Consider the following 17,195-nt stretch of genomic DNA (forward strand, 5'->3'; position numbering starts at 1 on the left):
AGTGGTTCTCTGAGAAACAAACATGTACACCCTCAATAGAAAAGCTTAGGTTCTTAAACTTTTAATGGAAACTGCAGCTTTGTTTTTGTTATAATATGTCATTTTGATGGAGAAGTTCTTCTGGCATTTCTTCTCATTCCATAATGGCTTGTCAGAGCATGAGCATTTTATGCGCCACATTTTTGTTTGCGTTCAACAATGCATATCGCTTTTTAAACGTGTTTGTGTCCCCTTTCTAATGATAATGACATGCTTTTCATGTCCCCCTCCTCTCCCTCTGGCTGTTCTCTGAGCAATCATCGCCATGCATTGCACCCCCACCCACATGGAAGCACACGTCCAAACATGCCTTCCGTCATGCACACATCCATTCATCACATTGTGATTAGCATTGTAGTTCTGTTACAGGTTTGGCCAATTGCTTACACACTTGTTGCAGAATTATGCTCGTTGCGTCAAAACTCTTACACACAAGCCAAATAGGACACAACACTTGGAGATAGACGTCTCACTTTCATGTCAAAATGAAACTCTACAATCATAACCAAACAATCCTTTTTCTAAATGATATTTTTGCAACAGAATGATACACACATGCACCATTTGAATTACTCTTTCAAAGCTGCAGCAACACACTGATGTACTTTAAACAAAACACTGCTGTCTTTAGTGCTTTAGTTCTATACTGTATACATGTTTTCGTGTGTGTCTAGGTTTTGCCAATTTCAGGTGTGTTTGCATTTTGAGTGGAAGTGTTTTCCCAGTGATTGCAAGAGATTTCAAGTGTCTAATGTGTAACAGTGTGAAGTGTTTTGCAATGCGTGTTGCAGAATTGCAAACAAAATTCAAAGTGTGTTGCAGAATTGCAAATAAAGTGTAATGCTGAAAATGTGTTTCTTCTTTACGTGCCTTTGTTTAGGGTATGGTTACAAAAGTTGGTTTAATGTAGGCTATAACCTGCTGCTAGAATTGCATTGAGGGACTGCTACAAGGTCAGATGTTATTTGATCTACCTTATGGTATCCTTTTTGCTGAGTACATTTACTGTGGATGGAATAGGTATTCACTTTGTAGGTATAAACATTTTGTAGCATTACATCTGTAGCTAAAGTGACTTCATTGAGATTTTCTGTCACTGATCTAAAAGTATTACATAATATCAATTTTGGGAACGAAGGTCCTGATTGGATAGGACATCATTATATACGCGGTAGTGCATCCAGTTGCCCATTAAGTATATTATAAGAACCTTTGTAATTTGAGCAAACGTTCAGGTTCTGATATTCCACTAGAGGGAGCTATAGGACAACAGGTTATGGTGGAGCTCTTCCTCTGCTACCTGACTGATTGAACACTCAGGATTGGTTACAGATAAAAACAAATAAATTAACCTAGATTACATAAGAATTCAACCCCTATATTATGACACACATACATGAGCTGTGGTGCCTTTAGATGCCTTTACACAATTAGTTGAGTAAAGAAAGTTTACCTGTGTCTCAAAAGTGTGATATGATCTCAGATTAAAACATATGTTTCTGGAAAGCCATATGGCACAGTACATAGCTAGTCCAGGATAAGGTCTGGAGAAGCACTAGTCAGGGTTGCACTGTAAAATAATCCTAAGCTTTTAAGATCCACTGGAGCATGGTTAAATCCATTATTAAAACATGTTATGAATATGGCACAACTAAGGATGCTTGGAGCAGACCCTCCACAGAATCTGAGAGGCAAGGTTGTTGCCAGAGAAGCCTTTAAGAGGCCAACAATAACTCTGTACAGTAGGAGTTGTAGACTTTCATTACCAGGATGAAGAAATGTCCCCATGTGAACTATTCCTTGGATATTCCACAAACCTTGGCAATATGAGAGTGGTGCCAAGATACCCATTGTCAGATAGCCATTGTCACATCAAATCCTGTTTGTATTTAGCCAAAAGGCATATAGTAGACACAGCTAATATTTTGCAACGGTTCTTTGGTTGGAAATGAGGTGAAAAGCCATCAGTGCAAGTGTCCTTGAGAATTTAATCTGTATGTTAATGCATGTATGCACAGTGGCTAGGAAAAACTCCCTAGTAGGTTCCGGACATGGCAGAGAAACCTAAACAGCGGCCATACTGAGGGGTGGTCTGTCCTCTTCTAGCTGTGCGTCGTAAGAGTATAAAATAACATTTTGGGCCACATCAGTATTTTTGCATGTTCTGATGACCAGCGGGTAGTGATGGCCAATCAAGGCTTCATTAGTATTATTTTTGCAGCAGGATATTGTGCAGGCAGCACTATAAAAGCCATCATTGAAATGTATAAGGCAATATAGTTAACAATCTAGTCTGTGAAAAAGAACAGACAAGAATAACATTGGAATGGACATTAAACATAAGATGTACAGACTAGATTGTTAATTATATTACCTTATTATATTTCAATTATGGCTTTTATTTTGAAAAAGAAAATCTGAATTAGCACTGATAGCATAATATCCTGTTGCTAGAAGAACGGTAATGAAGCCTCGAAGGGCCATCACTACCAGCGGGTCAGGTCGGCGGTATCAAAAATCTTCAGGTAGAATCCAGATCAAGTGCTTAACCAGGTAGACAAGGACCGAGACGACCAGGAGTTGACAGGCCCGATAGTCCAAAGTCATGGCCCAAGGATTCAGGTCCTCCTAAGATTCAACATGACACCGGAGAAAATAAAGGGTGCATTCCTTAGATCCAAAAGTATACATACTGTAGGCACAGAAATCCAACTAACCCTAGTCCCCGGACACATATTACTGCAGCATTAAAGTAGGGACTGAGGCCAGTGTGGCCCTATCCAAAGACATTGCCAAACAGGGCCAACCAAGCAGCAAAAATGTCCACCCACTTTGCCAAGCACCGGACAATCAAAGGGACACCAACCAACCCCAAACCAGGATATCCCAGTGGAGAGGGGAGCCCATCAAGCAAAGACTGCAAGGATGGTTTAATCTGGTGCCTTGACATTCACCTTCACACCCCTGGTCCAGACTACACTTAATCATAGACCCTACTGTTGAAATGTCTTCAGTAAACAGTTAAAGGTTGAGACTGAATCTGTGTCTCTCATATTAATGGTTAGTGAAGTTACGTTGTGATACCAAAGCTCTGAGATGTCAGGAACGTTGGGGAGTTTCTGCTGTGGTTGCACACAGTCTAGTATCGTCTTCAGAGAAGCATGTGATAAATGACTAATGAGGCCTCACATTCTGTAGAATGTCAGATGTTATTTTTTTTGTTTCTAGTTGTAGATATACAGTGGATATAAAAAGTCTACACCCCCCTGTTAAAATGCCAGGTAATGTTAAAGAATGAGACAAAGATAAATCATGTCAGAACTTTTTCAATTTTTTTATGTGACCTATAACGTGAACAATTCAATTGAAAAACAAACTGAAATCTTTGAGGAAAAAAAATAAAACTCACAATAACCTGTGTAGACTTTTAATATCCAATGTAAGGACATGAAACCCCCTCTTACTTTGTTGTTGTTGGTTGTTTTTTGCATAGAGAATGCAGATAGTTTATTTAAGTACTTTTTTTGTGTGGGGGCAGGGTTCAGAGGAGTCTCAATATTCCAGTTTCCCTGCATTTGTAGTTAACATGGCCACAAACATAAATAGGTTGTTGAAAAATATATTGCTAGATATATTGTAAAGAGTTGGAAAGACCAATACCCCTGCATCAAAATGGTACATCCTTATTTGAAGCTGGTTTAAAAGATGTATGATCGAGACGTCAAAATTATTTTAACTAGCTGGTGTCACTAGTGTACATTGTGTTGAATGTTGAATGTGGCCTTGTGTAATGTACGATACAATTGGCTGGAAAGCCTAATTTTGCCATCACTTTTAATCGGCACATTGTTCCAATCAATCAAATGTATTTTATAAAGCCTTTTTACATCAGCAGTTGTGACAAAGTAAAATAAATCAAGTCCATAAAGAGGCCTTGCTCTTGTGACTGTAGCGTAAAAATAGGTTTGTACGGCAGGAACAATTCACAGAGATGCTGTAAGTAGGAAGTCCATGTCATGCTTGCAACCGTATAAGTTAACAGTAAAACTTTAACATCAACCCTAACCTTAGCAGGCTGCCAGCATAGACAAGCTAGTACTAATGTATTGCAGTCCCTTTTTCATTCTAGTTAAGTTTCTCGTAACCATATTTAGCTGTGATTAAAGTTACTATTAGGGTTGTTTAAGAGTAAAAAAAAGCATGAATTAGCTTTTCAGACAAATGTTTCAGACAAAAGTTTCTAATAATTTTCCAGAGTTGGAAAAAAGCAGCTATTAAAGTCTATTGTATATGTTCATGGATAGAGTCAGCCGGGTCAGGAGTAACACAGAGGTTCCTCACAGGTGTCTGTACAACCGTCAAGGCTCATTGTGAGATCTGACATCAAATCTCTTTGTTTCTTGGGACCTAAAATGAGCATAATTTCCCCCCCCTGAATTTACAATTAAAAACCTTTCTGTGATACACTTCCTTTTGTCTGAAACACAGGTTTCCAGCGTGGACAATTTTGGGGCTTTGCCATCTAGAACCTGTGGAATTGCGTTGATGGCTGTGGCTATGCCATGTTACAGGTTATTCCTCTATTGGCACTTTTCCACTGCATGGTACCATCTCGACTGTAGAGTTGAGGCGAGGCGAGTAGAGTCGAGCCAGAAGAGGGAACCAGTGTTACCATGCAATAGGATTACAGGTACTAATTATACAAAAGCTGTAGTTGCTAGTCATATTTACCTTTTGCAGGAAAAACTAGTTTTGTTTCTTCTGAACACATCTGAGTAAGGTGACACAGCTAGTATTCATTAGCTTGACTGTGTGTCTCTGTGTGTGTGTGTGTTTTAACATGTGTTCTTGTGTTTAAATGTGAAATGTCAGAAAGCATATTTATACTGCTTATGGGGCAATATGCATTGGCAATGTCCATCCATTATTTGACTGAAAGTATATGTAGGTTCAACTTGTCCGAACCCAAAAATGCTTTTATTTATCAAATACAAGCTTGTTTTATGCTACTTTAGTTGTAATATAAGCAGTAATAAACACTGTAAAGGTAAACAAACAGCATCAACATGACTAGAATTTGAAGTATGACTTGTCTGGCCTTGCTTGTACAGTATATCGCAGTACCCTATGAATTTCTCAGTCCATAACTCAGCTTTTTACTAAAAGGATGGAGTCTACTTCATTGTTGGTTGAACTGCAGATTCAACTTGACAACTGCCTTTGGCTACATCCTTGTCAATTATATTCTTCATTAAAATGACAGATATGAAACCACTTAACCGTTAACAATGTCCTTATGGAAACTGCCTCTTTCTGATATATAAATGGAAACTGCTTTTATGCAGTAATCATTTCTCAGGCCATCAAGCTTGTCAATGACCTTTTTTAATACAAAATGTAAATCATGCTTTATGCACAAATGCACCACAGGTCGATTATACAAAAAAAATTACTTCTGGCACAGCTGAGCATTTTTTGGGACCTTTTACCTAGTAATTGCAAATGTAAAATGGAAGTATACGCATAAGTATTCCAACCCTTTACAATGACACTCCAACTTGAGCACAGATGCATCCTGTGTCCTTTGAGCATCATTGAGGTGTCTATTGCTTTATTTGAGTCCACCTGTGGCAAATTCACTGTGCACATCTGTCTATATATGGTCTTCACAGCGCTTACCAGGAGGACAAGGGGCACCTTCATTGTAAAATGTAATAAATTTGACGTCACGCAGACTCCTTCTATGTAACCAGGTGGAAAGGGTAACCAAGAACTCAATGGCCACTCTAATAGCTTCAAGGTGTCTCTTCAGAGAACTTGCCAGAATGACAACCATCTGTGCAGCACTATCATTTAGGCCTTTATGGTAGAGTGCCTCGATGGAAGCCACTCCTGAGTTAAAGCAAGCAAGTTTATTTATATAGCACAATTCAATGTGCTTTACAAAGAAAAATGTAGGAAAACAATGACATAAAAACAAATGAATACATCATTATAATAAAAAAATACAATAAGAAAATATATGAAGATTAAAAGTGGGAAGCTATAAGGCTAACAATTAAAAGTGGGAAGCTATAAGGTTAAACAGTGTGGTTAAGTTTAAATGCTCAGTCATAGGCACATGAGAAGAGAAGTGTTTTTAACCTGGATTTAAAAATGTATACGTTTGGGGCACGTCTAAGATCTTCTGGTAGTTTATTCCAGTTTTGTACAGCATAAGTGCTAAACGCAGCTTCTCCATGTTTAGTTTGGACTCTGGGCTTTTAAAGGCATATGACAACTATGTAGTGGCTTCAGGACAAGACTTTGAATGTCCTCGAGGGGCCCAGCCATGAAACAGATTGAACATACTGTATGTCGGGAAACCTGAAGTTCACCGAAGCTTGCTATCCAATCTGACGGATCTTGTCAATATCAGGAAGAAAGAATTTGAGGCATACCTAAGACTCAAAGCTGTCATCGCTGCCAAAGGCACTTCTAGAAAGTACTGAATAAAAGGTCTAAGTATTTACGCACATGAGATATTTCAATAAATTGGCACACATTTCTAAATACACGTAAATGTATTCAACAAAAAATCTAATCAGTTGCTCAACAAAATGTGGATTAAGTGAAGGTGTCTGAATACTTTCCAAACACACTGTAAATCAGATCAGATTTGACTGATATTGTTGTCTTTTGTGTTTCACTCAGTTAAGAATTCCTTTCAACTAACCTCTGACAAGTTTTCTGACAGACTGCTCTGCATTCCACTCCATTGTCATCCATATTTAATGACAGCACGCTCAGCAGTCATATTTTATCAAACGTACCCATCTGAAAAAGAATTTCCTTGATTTTGTATTATTCTACCATACACTTTCCCTGACTCTTCTTCATTCAGTCTTTCCTCCTATAATCTGACACTTCTGGAGTTTATTCTTCTACTTACCCCACCACACTGCTGATAGACAGCACAGTACATAGACTTAAACTGGTTTTACGCAAACAATGGGTGGAGTACCATGTGTGTTGGTGTTTGGAATGAAGGCTGGGTGTCTCCCTGATCCTTCACTAGCATGCATAGATAGATAAACTCAGGGGATCGTCCTGGCAAGATTCCCAACCTTCTCTTGTAGACATACCACTCATTTTTGCCTTTAGTTTTCTGTGGAGCATGGCAAGCTGTGAAATGGGTTTGGGTTGTTGGAAATGTATGAGGAGTGTATTGTAGATCCAAGAAGTAATGCTTTCTCTGTTATCTCTCCCAAATCTCTCTACCTTTCTTATTCTCTTCCTCAATTTCTCTCTAAGCATACTGGTCCGCCTCCCCCCACCCCTCTTCCTCCATCTGTACTTCCAACTATCGCTCGTAAGCAGGCGCAAGACCTCAGCTACTCAGAAACGGACCTCCGTGCCAAGCCCAAGAGGTTCGGCACGTTCACTTTTGGATTGAAGAGGAAGAAGAAGAAGAGTGACCGTGATCTCTCCCAGAGCATCATGGTCCTGCACAGCCCGGAGACTAAGGTCGAAGGGCAAGAGACGCAGGAGCGCCTTGACCACAGTACGTGGGACAGCAGGCATTGCGGCACTTTAAACAGAAGCATTGTGTTTTCTATGTCTCAGCCAGACCTTGACACTGAGACACTGCTCACCACTGATCCATCTCCTGCCGTTGCCAAGAAGTCACTGGCCCGAGAGCCCACGACAGACAGTTCTTTAACTGTCACCAATGAAACACAGCCCCCGATGGACAGACCTAAAAACGTAACCAACCAGTCAAATTCCCGGGGCAGTGCTCTTCCTCTTAGAGTAGGTCGGGCTACAAAAATGGCCCCGTTAGCCCTGCCTGAGGTAGAATGGGACGATTCCTCACAGGAAGAGGACGGGAAAGACGTTCATTGTTACAAACCTTATTCCTCAAAAGCCCAAACAGACACCTCTCCTATGGATGCCGGTAGCGTTAAACCTTCTCCTCCCTCTATCCAACCAAGTCCACTTCCACTGTCCTGCCCATCCAGCCCACTTCCAACCTTTAACCCTGCTAGCCCCTTTTCTACAGCTCCCACCTCAAACGAGAGGGATGACTTCCCCCGCTGTCCCGTAACCAGCTCGGAACCTGTGAGAAGTGGTCCTTCAGATTCCGTCCTTTCAGTTATTGCACCCTCCCATACCCAAGCGGTTCCCTCTGATACTGAGGTCTCTAATGTTACCTTCTCCGCTGGCAGACATGTTCCTGCTGAAAATGTCAGCATTGTTGCCCCTAATACTGATCTCCCTCAGACGCCCTTGGATCCCAGTGTCGAAACCACTATTACTGAAACTGATATTAACCCTGAAGAAACGGTGACATCAGTCCGGACCTTGAACACAATGGCTGTCAACGACATAGATGCACCCATTCTGAAGAATGACACCCTTGCTTGTAAAACAGTCACCACTGTTACTGACATGGACATTCTTGTCAATCCTGTTGTTACTGTTGACACCGCCTTTGCATATGACCACTTTGTCTCTAGCAGTGACACATCTACGTCTGAAACGCTAACCTCCGTTGCCAGCATTGCCAACACTGTCTCCAGCACAGACACCTCCAGTGCCAACGCCAGTGTAACTCCGCGTGACTCATTATTTCCTCAAGATTTAACCTCAGAACAAGAATCTACCCTGCCAGGTCCTTGCATGACTCAGGGAGGTCTCGACACCAACCGAAACATGGTGAATAATGAAACTGACCCATACCTGTTTTTGGATAACCCCTTTGACTCCGTAACTCATGGTTTACCGGAACCAGTGGAACAGGAGTCTGAGACTGGCATGAATCGCATTAAACCTAGTTTCAATGACGCCACCCAATCCACTCCATTCCGCTCTGCCACCGATGCCACTGTCATAGACCTATCTGTGGCCGAAGACTCCAAAATGGATGCCAGACGCCATGGCGCAGACACCACTGCCTCCCCTAATACTGACCAAACAGTTACTCATATTGACTCTGAACGACTATTCAAAGATATGTATGACTCTTTCTTTCCAAACCGCTTTCCTTCACATCACATGTCCTATCTCAACCAGTCTGTCATCGCCAGTAGCATGCCTGACCCTCCACCTCCTAATACAGACCCATTTCTTGAAAACACAGTTGCACCAGTATCTCTGCATGATGCTGCCCACTGGCGCACAGGTATCTCCCTTACTGAGCCAATGGAAATCGATGGCTTAGTGCCTGAGGATCCTACATCTCATACAGAAGTCTCTAATGCTGACTCCAGCTCCAGTGACACAAATGAAGCTTTCTATGACTGTCTTCTCCCTGAAAACTTTTCTTACAACCGGTTGTCCACCTTCTCCGACCTTGACAAACAAGGCACTGATCGGCTGCCACTGGACTGCAACACTCAACCAAGTCTTGTTGGTCAGTCTTTGACCTCGACATTTACGATATGCCTTGAAACTGACGACCCCGATAACACAAATTGTGTCCTTCCTCATTATGATCTGCACTTTGATGGAAATGATCAAACTTCCTCAGATAATGTGAGTGTCACATCTGGAAGTGTTAGCGCTGCCACTCCTAGCAGTGAGAATTCCCCTCATCTTGAGTGCACCGAGGGGGGATCCTTTGGAGTACAAGTGCACCACAACGCCAATGATTATTTTTGCTCCTCAACGATAGCTGAAACAATGGATAGAGAATTTGGTCCAAAAACAGGAGTAGAAATAATGGTAGAAGAAAATTGGCAGATTAGAGAATATTTTAGGCCCGGTGCTACAGACATTGCCAAAGAAAGATCAGGTGATATGTCCACAGTGGCAACTGAGAAAGTTAATGAAGCAGCCATAATGGAAGAGGCCGTGGGCAAAGATATTCATGGACAGATTGAGGAGCATATTCCCATTGAGACAGAAGTTGTCAGGGCGAGCTCACGTTACGCAACCATACCAGAGAACAGCAGTGCCGTGGAGGTCTCTATGTCAGTGGTCCATTACAGCATCCCAGAAGATAACACAGAGGAGATAAGAGTGTCAAAGCTGAAGGCAGACAAAGGTCAAGAAACTGACAAACTACAGAGGAAGGGTAATGAAACCATTGAAGTGGAATGGAGCGTGGAGTCAAACAAAGAAATCAAAGAGATGTCCTTTAGAAATGTTGAGACTGCTCAGTTAAACACAGAAGATAGAAGCCAAAAGCTTGAAGTCCAGAAAGAGAAGCCAAACATAAGTTACCCAGAAGAGAGAGACGCGGATTGGTCGCTGGAGGTGGTGAAAGAGGAGTGGAAGGAGGGGGCGGAACAAGCCCTACCGGTTCAGCAGGCATACACATTTATGGAATGCGAGTCGCCGGCCCTGCTTCCCACCACAGTCCCGCATGGAGTGGAGGAGGAGGGATCAGGGACTAACCAGAGCACGACTACACACGCGTACCTGGGAAGAGAGGCCTGCCCCGAAACACACACACTTACACTCCCCTCAGGGAAGGAAGAGCTACCTCAGGATGGGCTGGACGAGCGCCGGATACACAACGCCACAGGCAACACAGAGACAGGCGACACACTTGCAGCACCTGACACAGTCCCCGCAGGTGGAGAGGAGAGTGTTTTAGTCTCACACACAGCAAAAGTAGTTGACTTAGTCACTTGTCTTGTCAAGGACACAGGTTCACCCTGTACTGAGGGCACACTCACTCACCCTGATCGGAGAGTGAAAGAAGACACCGTTGTCGCACGCAGCCCAGAGAGCAGGAACAAACACACACTTGAAACAGACAGAGAAGAGTCAGGCACAGTCACACACACCCCCCAGTCAGAGACTAACACTGTCGGCTGGGACACGGAAGGAGTCAGCGCAGTGCCAGAGCAGGTGGATGAGAATCTTCCAGTCACAGAGGAAACCATCCTAGACAGACTCCAGAAGGCCAGTGGTCTTTTTGCTGAGGAAACGGAGAGACCAGGAGCGGAGTCAGAGCAGCTGGGAGTAAAGCTGTCAGGAGACTGCCTCAGCCAGCCTGGGTGAGTAATTATTTAGATTTCATCAGGTGTCTTCTCTCTGATGTCAAAACTTATCTTGGTGTGTGTCTTTCTTTTAAGTGGAGATAAAAGGGGTCAAGTTTCCTTTGATCTTTCTGCTCTATGTAAATGGATTTGCACACAGCTTGCACATGTGTGTGCGCATGTAGAGACTGCCCATAAATGTTTTAACGTGGGCAGTAAATTGATTGAGACGATGGTATGGGAGTGTGTACCACAGAGGGGAAATTATGAATGTCTGTCTTTTATTACATTTTGGTCATGGAAAATTTACTGTTATAATCTTAAACATACCGCTGTGTAATATAAAAATTGCATGTGCCAATTTTCACGTAATGTGTTTTGACAACTGTCTTTAAAAAAAAAAAAAATATAATAATAATAATATATAAGTATAAAATAAGTGTTTTTCCATAACAAATAGCTAATGAACTCTGTCATTTGTCTTATAGAGCTTTTTTTTTCATTTGCATTGTCATATTGGAGGTGACTTTATGTTGCAATTTTTGTCAATAGTGAGTAGAGCTAAATTGGACAAACCTCTCATTTAAAGCAGATACTGTATCTGCAGCTTCCAGAAAGTGTAGGAGACATCACTAGGATCATCACCTGTAGATGCTTAAAAACGTATGCCCTGCTAACACCTAGGATTGACAATTACAATGCACTGCTGACAGCCATCTCAGTCTTCTGTTGCAAATCCAGATAATCCAGAATGCAAATGCCAGTATAACCTCCCAGTAACATATATGTCACAATACACAAGCATTTGAATTAATCCATATTTTGCATTAAGCTGGGTCTAAACCTAAACTTCCTGCGAAGTGTAAAATTCTGTCTAGGGCAGGCAAAGCAATAACTTCAAATAGGCCTACCGCTACAACTAGACACAACTTAATAAAAGATATGCATGATAATTTGATGAACGGCTATTTTTTGGAATATGAACATATCACGTCCAGAAAAGGTGACAAATTGGTGGCTTAGGGTGATCCAGTGGTGTAAGATGCTGCCTTCTCAGTTGCCACACATACTGTTGCAGCGTGGGATGTTGAGCCAACCCACTGTTCTTTCAGAAAAAACATCATCCTCTATCTTTCACAACTTTCCTGTCCAATAAGGATTACGTTCCAGAAAAACATATATCATTAAAAACAAAAGTTGACATTTATTCTGAAATTAATTATTGGAATAGTTATAGTGGATGAATAAACAATTTATAGCTAATGGACTAATATTGCAAAATAAGGGCAATGTTGGTAATGTAGCTGGGACACCAGGGTTAATTAACATACTGTTATGAGGTAAAATGAAACTGAAATAAAAAATCGGATGTTTAGTGTTCAGAGATTCGGGATATGTGCACAGACAGAGAAACGTGCCCTTTATTTCTCCTTGGGTACTGGAGGATGTGTACACATACTCCATCATTTGCAGCACGTTGAACACATTGTCACAGTAAAATTAATTCAAACATTTGTAGGGGGTTAGACCCGTGGAGGAAGGGCACAGGGAATTCTGGGCGTACTCCACCCAGGAGAGAAAACGGGTCCACTCACCTGGACTGCCCTGGCAATAGGACCGGAGGCGCCTCCCCAGCTCTTGAATGCTCTGCCTGCCCATTAGCCTGGGGGTGGTACCCTGACTTGAGGCTGACTGCATCCCCCAGCTTGGACATGAAGGCCTTGCACACCCGGGACATGAACTGGGGGTGCAGTTGGAGACAATGTCCTCCAGAAAGCCCATACAGCTGGAAGACCTGCTGAAACAGCACCTCAGCGAACTGGAAGGTTGAGGGGAGGCCGGGCAGTGGGACCGGACAGTGGACCATCTTGGAAAACCGATCCACTACCACAGCGATGGTGGTCTTCCTGTCTGATGGTGGTAGGTCCATAAGGAAGTCCACTGAGAGGTGGGACCAGGGTCTCTGAGGTACTGGGGGGGGTGGAGGTTGCCCGCTGGAGCCATCAGAAGCATCATGGACTGTGCAGGAGAGGACGTAGTGCCTCACAGTCCGTCCCATGCCAGACCACAGCGCGTACTCCACCACCACGCTCGTTCCCTGCCTAAGGCGCATAAGCCACTTGCCCCCCCATCCCGCCCCTCAACAGGATGGTCAAACACAGCTCGGAACTGAGTGGTGAATCCGGGAAATTACCTCAGTTCCGCATACCCACCATCCCATAACACTGTTGCCCATTCGAGGGTGCGCCCACTTAAGAGTGATCATCGTGGTCACCTTCTCATTATCTGTACACAGCTGGTCCCCAAAGTACAATTCACATTGGAGAAGGAAACCACGACAACCCTCTGGATTACCATCATATTTCTCAAGCAAGGATCTCTGGAGTTCTCTTACCTGGCGCGGCTAGATTCCACACGGTCGGAGACGGGAGGCCCAGCAGCACCTGCTGGCTCAATAGCGCTCTCCCCCACTTGACCGTGCCGCCATTTGAGACATGATTTCACTAAGCCCTGTTACCAAACCAGTGATTTGTCCCTCCATGGCACAGAATCTATCCTCTAGCTACGACGCACACTCCAGGGATCCAGACCCCTCCTCATGTCCACACTGGCTCATCTCGAAACGAAAGAAAACAAACCATATCAACGAAATAACGAAAGAAAAAATTCCTCAGGGCTATTCTGTGAGGTACGAGGGGAGCGAGTGTGGCAAAAATGAAAACAAAAAACGACACCAAAAATGTTTCTGTACTTACAGTGAGGGAAAAAAGTATTTGATCCCCTGCTGATTTTGTAAGTTTGCCCACTGACAAAGAAATGATCAGTGTATCATTTTTTAAAGCATTTTTTGAAATTTATTTGCATTTTAATGAGTGGAATAAGTATTTGCTCCCCTCAATGAGAAAGATTTCTGGCTCCCAGGTGTCTTTTATACAGGTAACGAGCTGAGATTAGGAGCACACTCTTAAAGGGACACAGAAGCAATCAATCAATCGGATTCCAAACTCTCTCTCGTCTGAAGTTTGCCAATGAACATCTGAGTGATTCAGAGGAGAACTGGGTGAAAGTGTTGTGGTCAGATGAGACCAAAATTAGCTCTTTGGTATCAACTCAACTCACCGTGTTTGGAGGAGGAGGAATGCTGCCTATGACCCCAAGAATACCATCCCCACCGTCAAACAGGTAGGTGGAAACATAATGCTTTGGGGTTGTTTTTCTGCTAAGGGGACAGGACAACTTCACCGCATCAAAGGGACAATGGATGGGGCCATGTACCGTCAAATCTAGGGTGAGAACCTCCTTCCCTCAACCAGGGCATTGAAAATGGATCGTGGATGGGTATTCCAGCATGACAATGACCCAAAACACACAGCCAAGACAACAAAGGAATTGTTCAGAAAGAAGCACATTAAGGTCCTGGAGTGGGCTAGCCAGTCTCCAGACCTTAATCCCATAGAAAATCTGTGGAGGGAGCTGAAGCCTCGAAACTTTAAAAGACTTGGAGAAGATCTGCTAAGAGGAGTGGGACAAAATCCCTCCTGAAATGTGTGCTTACCTGGTGTCGAACGACAAGAAATGGCTGACCTGATGATTGCCAACAAAGGTTTTGCCACCAAGTACTAAGTCATGTTTTGCAGAAGGGTCGAATACTTATTTCACTCATTAAAATGCAAATCAATTCCTAATATGCGTTTTTCTGGATTTTGTTGTTGTTATTCTGTCACTCACTGTTCGAATAAACCTACCATTAAAATTATAGACAGATAATTTCTTTGTCAGTGGGCAAACGTAGAAATTCAGCAGGGGATCAAATACATTTTTCCCTCACTGTATATATCAAAAATAAAGGCAGCACTGCATGGTCTTCAACATAACAGAACACGATAACCTGTGAGGTGTGTGTGACAAATCAGGAACTTAAATAACCACATAATAACTAATGAGGTGCAGCTGTGTGTGTGTGGGGTGCGTTTGCCATCGTCTCCAACTGGCAGTTAGTATGCTGGTGAGGTGGAGCACCAGAGAGGGCGAAGGGCGCGTGGCACCTCGCGGAGCAGCCGTCACACCCTGTTTCTAAAAAAGTTGGGACGTTGCGTGAAATTCAAATAAAGACAGATTTTTTTTTCATAACACAGCAAAATGTGGAGAAAGCAAAATGGGTCTGAATACTTTTAATTTTTTAACATGTACATCCCTTTATTTACAATGGCATCATAGGGGTAGACCAAAAAGTAGCTTGGGCGAAGGCCATATCGTTCCTGTCCTTGATCAAGAACACTTATAGCCCCTTGTTGCCACTATGACAGCATCTGCAAAATGACCAAAAAAATATTTTCAGTTTCCTGGTGGATGACATACAGAGAAAGTTAGCAGGCCAGACTGTAAATATTGTGACAGGAGCCTCACCCATCCTTTCACAAAATTCCAGAATTAGTTTTCCGCTCTGCCAGTTTGTGGGATGGGCTTTGAGGAGTCATAGTGGAAGAACTTTAATTGAAGCCCAATGGCTTACTTGTGTATGATAGGAGATGGATTTATATAGTACTTTCCAATCTTTTATGTCTACTTCAGACCAAGGTTATGTTATGAAACAAATACTGCAACTGGAAAACAACCTTTTTTTTTCTGACAAATTGTTCTACCCAAAAGAGTCCTAAACCACCCCTTCCAGATATTGCATAGTGCTGAAAAAAAAGGCAATTTTACTGCAAATTGTTTATTGTTCATATTTAATCCCAGACAGTGGCTTAAAGGATTGGTATGTGGAATGTATTCTCCATGTGGAATTTAGGTGAACTGCAGCAATAACTATGTGCACCCAAACCAACTCTCCCAATCCAGCGAAGTAATGTTTTACATTGAAATATTTGAGGATTTCTTTCTGTGTATATAAATTAACAAGATAATCCAAATATCCACGGTCCATTAAAAAGCGAACATGCACCCCAACATGGTTGTGCGGCTTATGTTGACCAATAGAAATTGGACATTTCCTTATACACCTAAACTCCATTTATGGTCAATGAATGTTGATTAACACTATCATTCCGCTTTTACAGTACTTTTGGTATGTTCCCCCTGGGTTTGGCTTTGAAGAGGCTGATGGCTTGTTTGTATTGGGTGGTCGGCCAAAGATAAGCCATTTGTGTTGTCCTTGAAACATGAAAAAATCTTTTAGGACACCTTTTGTTAACTCCTAAACAGATATTTCTGTGGCAATTTCATCTTGGTGTCTGTATGTTATGTATGTTTATGTTTATTACAGTACTTTTTAGAACTTGTTAAGTTGTAGGACTTGTTAAGTAAGAACTAGAAGTCCTCCTTAAACTAGAAGTTTAAGAGTTAAGATTAGATTTAGATCTAGGTTTAGTGTTTTGGGTAAGGTTAGGATTTGTGGGATAGTATTTTTAATGTGAATACATTTTGGTCTCCAAAAAGTCTTAAGTCCTAAGCCTTTTTGTGTGCCTGCCGTTGTCTGCAGGAGCGGCTATACAGACTGGATTGTAACTAAATGAAAGTCCTCTGAACATAGGAAAGAACTTGGCCTACATGGCTTTCACACTGCCGACCGTCACTCTACATTACGTGCATGCTTCTCATGGGAATGCAGGCACAGCCTTCCATTGTTTGTCAGATTGACAGCATGCCATGCGTTATCTGGTAATGGATTGTTGGGCCTTCTTTTTGGATGGGAGCTCAGTGGGAAGGTCAGTCTGATCATCAAAGAATAAAATTTGTCATTCGGAATAAAGCAGTGTTCAGAGTTATACTCAGCTCTATTTTCAGCCAGTGGCTAAATGCGTTTTGATCAACTTAAATCAAAGGTGAATTTCAGCAGAGCTCACCTATTTATGTACTAATTACTAATGTTAGCAATGATATATTTCTTTGATAAAATTCCCTTCTGAACATAATTAGAATTTTGCGGTAGAATCAACTTCATCAGTATTCATCTTGTCATGCAAATTCCAGCATTCATAGCGAACATACAGAATGCCTTTGTAACAAAATGGTTATTGATGATAATGATAGGAACATTTTCAGACAATAGTTATTTTTGAAAAAACGGTTTTGATCATGCCCATGTTGTATTGTTCTGTGCCTAGCTGTACCAACAACAAGCTAGTGCAAAAAAGTGCTCTTTTGCCTTTTGTTTGTCTAGCAAATTACATATCGAGTTGTGCT

General features: G+C 42.2%; 1 protein-coding gene across 2 annotated transcripts in view; it reads left to right on the forward strand.

Annotated features, from left to right (window-relative positions):
* The window catches only part of crybg2 (crystallin beta-gamma domain containing 2), a 66,062-nt gene that overhangs the window by 17,623 nt on the left and 31,244 nt on the right, over positions 1 to 17,195 (forward strand). For both annotated transcript variants that reach the window (XM_010864005.4, XM_020050358.3), the window contains exon 3: positions 7,333 to 11,027. In XM_010864005.4, the coding sequence (XP_010862307.4) occupies positions 7,333 to 11,027 (3,695 nt within the window). The remainder of the gene's footprint in view (positions 1 to 7,332; positions 11,028 to 17,195) is intronic.

Source organism: Esox lucius, chromosome 10, assembly GCF_011004845.1.
Source record: "Esox lucius isolate fEsoLuc1 chromosome 10, fEsoLuc1.pri, whole genome shotgun sequence".
NCBI classification, from domain to species: domain Eukaryota; kingdom Metazoa; phylum Chordata; class Actinopteri; order Esociformes; family Esocidae; genus Esox; species Esox lucius.